Source organism: Apium graveolens, chromosome 9, assembly GCF_009905375.1.
Source record: "Apium graveolens cultivar Ventura chromosome 9, ASM990537v1, whole genome shotgun sequence".
NCBI classification, from domain to species: domain Eukaryota; kingdom Viridiplantae; phylum Streptophyta; class Magnoliopsida; order Apiales; family Apiaceae; genus Apium; species Apium graveolens.
The window spans coordinates 271,571,901-271,577,257 of record NC_133655.1 but is presented as its reverse complement, the minus strand read 5'-3'; the positions used below and the strand labels follow the sequence as shown (position 1 = coordinate 271,577,257).

At 33.0% G+C, this 5,357-nt stretch overlaps 1 protein-coding gene across 1 annotated transcript; it reads right to left on the bottom strand.

Annotated features, from left to right (window-relative positions):
- Positions 1-507: 507 nt before the first annotated feature.
- Positions 508-970, bottom strand: LOC141686339 (two-component response regulator 24-like). The gene is made up of 2 exons (XM_074491380.1): positions 755-970; positions 508-666 (listed from the first exon to the last, which is right to left on the bottom strand). The coding sequence occupies exons 1-2, from the start codon at positions 968-970 to the stop codon at positions 508-510; spliced, it is 375 nt and encodes a 124-aa protein (XP_074347481.1).
- Positions 971-5,357: the final 4,387 nt, after the last annotated feature.

Below are 5,357 nucleotides of genomic sequence, written 5' to 3'. Positions count from 1 at the left end.
TTTTCACATTTTTTTTGATGTTGGTGTAGGCCATTTATGTGGTAGTGATATGTTAACAATATTTGGTTAAAAGTTACAAAGGAAAAAATGTTTTTGCTAAAAGTACGAAAGAATAATTATTTAGGTCATATGATTGTTATTTTAAATTTTGATCGACAACTTTCACTAATATTACTTTAATAATTTATTTTTTTAACATAAAAAACAGTCAATTTATATGACTTTCTTAACTCGTAGGATATAAAATTTAAAAACCTCAAAAACAGTCACGTAAAATAGGACAAATTAGGTAAATATTAAAATATCCAAATGTGCAACTATAAGTTAAAATATTCTATTGAATATTAAGAAATTGTTATTCCAAATGGCTATTATCCAAGTTCATATTCACTAAAATTGACCACAAACTTAACAATTTAACATACAATAACGCTGTATTCCCACACATAACACAACTCTATGTTATCAGAAAATCAATACTTAAATTTTAATCTATTGATTAATTTTTCACTGGAAGCAGCTTTTGAGTTTAGCAAGGTTCAGAGGTTTATCAAAGAGGTGATCCAACCCGGCCTCCATAAAACTTTGCTTTAGAGATGCATCATTGCAGGCAGTGGCTCCTATTATCTTGCAGTCCACTCCCATGGCCCGTAACTCTGCGGTGGCCTGAAATCAAACAATATAGACATCTAAATTTATTTATATTGGCAAATATTATTAGTTAAATTGAAGAACTATCCTGGATACCATTCACCACCGGCATTTCCAAATCCATAACTATAACATCGAAATGCCCCTTTCCAGCTTCATACATAGCTACAACTTCCACTCCATCTTTAACCGAGGAAACTTCAAACTCCATGGTACTCAGGTGTTTTGTGGTGATCATTCTAACTATGGAACTATCATCAACAATAAGAGCAGATGCTCTTCTCTTAGCCACCGTCGAGCTTCCTGCTTCAGTGGCCATGCGTACAATAATCTGTGATCAAGAAACAGAACATAGATATTAAATTCTTACAAATTACTATAAAAACGGGGAAGTGACAATTTCAGATGTTCATGCATTCATGCAATAACCCGAGAAGAATAGAGAGTAACATTACCTATCTGGTGATTGATAGCTGCTAAACTGATGACAATAGCAATGGAGGAATTTCCGTTTTATAGGTTTTATACGCTTAGAGATGAGTATTTGGATATTTTGAGATTGTGAATTAAGAAAATCCTGATATAATATTTTATAAATGCATAACTTATTAAAATCTCTAAATTAATGGGGATTTTATTCAGAATTTTATATATTTTAGGTGGATTTGGATCTTTTTAACATCAAAATCTATCTATATTTGTGACTGGTTTTCTATAAAAAAATATAAAATAGTAGATATTGATATTACACTGAATCTAAATCTTTGGGTTTTATAAATATGATAAATTATTGTTGTAAGCACATTTACATTATGCAGCATATTGTGAGATAATGTAAATATTTTTTTAGATATATGTTTTTATTTATTTTTTTCTTCAACTATTTGTTTTGAATTTTTAAATCAAAAACCTGAGCCTCTGTTTTTTTTAATTTAATTTATATACACCGCATTGGTTGTCAATTAAATTACGCAAACAAATGGCTCCTAGTGAAATAATTTACATTGGTTGTTCATTTTCTTAACGTGGACTCATTTATTTATGGATTACACGTACTTCCAAGAATATAAAAATTAGTAATTATTTATTTATTATTTTATAGTATAAATGTATATATATTCTATAAAGTGCCTCTTTAAAAAAGATTAAGTACCCTTTATTGTAGGTGAATTTTCATATTTTGCATCAACTTTAATTTTATTTATAGTTATATGAGTATAACTTGGACATTAAATGACTAAAGCGTGAAATAAAAAATTAAATATTAAAAAAAATTGAAAATTTTAATAAAAATGATAAAGAAATTGAATTTGGACCGTCTTAACATACTCTCATTAAGCACATGAAGCACAGAAAAGTTAGACTCTACATCCACTGCAGCTTAATTACATCCTAACTTTATATAGTCAATGCAATGCACAACTTAATGTTTAAGAAGCTGAGAAATTGTACTGTCTCTTGTAATTTGATAGTTCTGCAATAATAGATTTCTAATTCCACTACTATTATTTTGAATATTGTTCCTGTATTTGAATAGAGTAGGTCTTTTTATAGTTAAATACATTTTCCCTCTCTTTCTAAACAACCATGCAGCAGTCTAATAGTCAACAATAACATTCTATTGCTTACTTTTAACAATTATTTTGATATTTTTAGAATTAATTCATCTAAACCGAGTCTGATGAGATAAATCAAGAGTTGATCTTTTTTCCCGTTATTTGCTTGTAGTTCATCCTGATATTTTGTTCATTTGTTTATCATTTTTAATGTACAAATGAGGAGGGTTAAAAATTTCACCCTTAAAGACATAGTCCAAAGTAACAATTGATATTAATCAATCAATTAACCGTACCCATGTGGAAAGATATATCTACTACTTTTGCCCTCATTTAAAAGAATGGATAAGTTGTTTTCTCAAAATATCCTGCTTGTGTGTGCTGGTACAAATTAATATACAATAATATAAAAAAATAAAAGTATATAAAAATAATCAGGATAATAACTTAATCCATGATTTTCTTGAGCTTACATATACCATAAACGGCAATTGATATGACATATCCTAGGAAATTTAGAATGAGTTCAGGGAAACAAAAATTGGATTTAGCTTTATATAAAATCGTTGCTATCAATTAAAATATATCGGTCCTACATTTAAATACGATAAGATCTTTGTTTCTCAGAGTTATATCAAAAAAGGTTAAATGTTTGTCTCAAATTTGAATTTAGAAAAGACAAACCAAGGTGGCGATACCAAAATTAGCAAACAACATTGTCATTTGTTTCTTATCCCATTAAATCATTGATTTAATTAAGTGCAATTATTGTACTAGTACCCCTCTGATACCAATGGTCCTTAATTACCAAAGATCATGAATCCTAATCAGGTACTGTGCCCTTGGATATTAAAGTTTTTGTTATCAGCCAGCCCAATAAAAATGAAAATATGTTAGAAAAAAATATAAGGCAAAAGATGTTACTCAATCATTTTCCCAAGAAAAAACATCTAATATATAATTTGAAAATAATCAAACTAATTTTATTTGTTACAGATGTGAGCAAAAATTATATTTCCCTACATTTCTCATGCATGTCAATTGTATGTTATAGTTTGGTATGCATAGACTGTGAATACAATCTGTGATTAATACATATAAATCAAATAAGTGTGTGCGTGAGTAAACGAAATCAAACAGAGAAAGAAAGGATATAACCAAATGGAGATCCTCGAGTCCAGTTGAAACTGTCTCCTTAAAGCTATTTCGCCTCTCACCGTATGTGCGAGTCAATAGCCTCCCAGGATAAAACGAGATACCAGTATAATCGATAGATCGAATATACTCTCAGCGAACTTCAACTAAGCCCGAGAACTATCACCGGAATATTGGAAAAATTTAAGACTAAGGAGAGCGAAAATGAAAGAGATGACTCTTATTCCCTTAACTTAATAAAACTGATGCCCTAAGACTTTATTGATAAAGAGAGGCTTGAAAGGACTTGTTTTTCTTTTCGATGTGGTACATGGTATTTATCAGAAAAACTAAGGAATAGGTTTGTGCTACTCTCGATGTGGTACAAAACCACTTTTCATATTAAAAGGTAAAACTTTGGAACATCAGTTCTCATTTACCTTTTACTCATTTTGAGCGTGTAAATATGCGTTGGAATCCCCTCGAAGAGGAGAATACGTTCCAATAAATACATACCACTAACACATAATGTGTCTCACTCATATAGAGTCTCAAAATGATTCACAACTTAGTCTAAAATACTAAGTTTGTCCAACAATCCCCCACAAATGAGATTGATGGTCCAGTCGCATACACCACATAGACAGACAGATGCGGAGCTTGACTTGGTGATAGTTCCGGCGGTCAGATATATCATACAATAGGTAGAGAATGCTCATTGAACCTTCGCTCAAATAAGTATATCGACTTTACTGGTAGACAGTATGACGCGATGTCCTTGAACTGTTCGACCGTTTGTGTAAACGATGACATACTCATCACTATATCTTTCCTGACTCATTCAGTTCTCATGATTATGTCCATTTTGGCCATGGAACATCGTCACGGTTCTGCAGGAGTTTTTAAAGAATTGTGCCTCGCAATTCTCCTTTGAAGCGGTCCCACTTCTCTCCCACATAGGTGATCTTTATCTTATAGAGTAACCCGCGTTTACTGAACTGAATTCCATGCGTTCACGCCTGAACTCCATGTATTTATCAAAGATCATTAAAAGCTCAACGCTTAACCTCGTACCTTACGGGTCTCACTATTTCCTCATCATAGGAACAGGCTAGGGGTTACCCCCACAGTGATTTGGTCATCATGATTTAGTCGTCCCATTGAACCAAGTTCTTGGGATCTCCAGTCAGCAATGGTTGGGTGTCCACCATGATGCCGTTAAGCAGTAGGCTTAAGCCCCATCCCTCTCGATGATTTCTCAACCACTTCTTTTGATAACCCTTTGGTTAGTGGATCCGCGATATTATCTTTTGACGGTATATAGTCAATAGTGATAATTTCGGTTGAGATTAATTGTCTAATGGAACTATGTCGTCGTCGTATATGATGAGACTTTCCATTATACATCGTGCTCTGTGCTCTGCCAATAGCGGATTGACTATCACAATGAATCCCTATTGCAGTTACAGGATTTGACCATCTTCGAATATCCTCCAGAAACTGACGTAGATATTCGGCCTCTTCGGCACATTTATCTAGTGCCACAAACTCAGCTTTCATCGTGGAATGAGTTATCACCGTTTATTTTGAGGATTTCCATGATATTGCCGCTCCAGCTAATGTAAACACATAGTCGCTCATAGACTTAAGTACTTTCTTGCTAGATATCCAATTTGCGTCAGTATATCCTTCTAATACTGCTGGGTATCTGCCATAGTGCAGTCCATAGTCTCGAGTTCCCCTCAAGTACCTTAGTACCCTTATGATCGCTTTCCAGTGATCAGCTCCCGGATTACTCGTAAACCTACTCAACTTGCTAATTGAGTATGCAATGTCTGGTCTTGTATAACTCATGAGTTACATCAGACTACCAATTATCCTCGAGTATTCCAATTGGGAAACAGTTACACCTTTGTTCTTGGATAGGTGCAAAGTCATATCCACAGGTGTCCTAGCTTTCTCAAAGTCATCCTTAAGAAACTTCTCAAGGATCTTGTCAACATAATGTGGTTGACT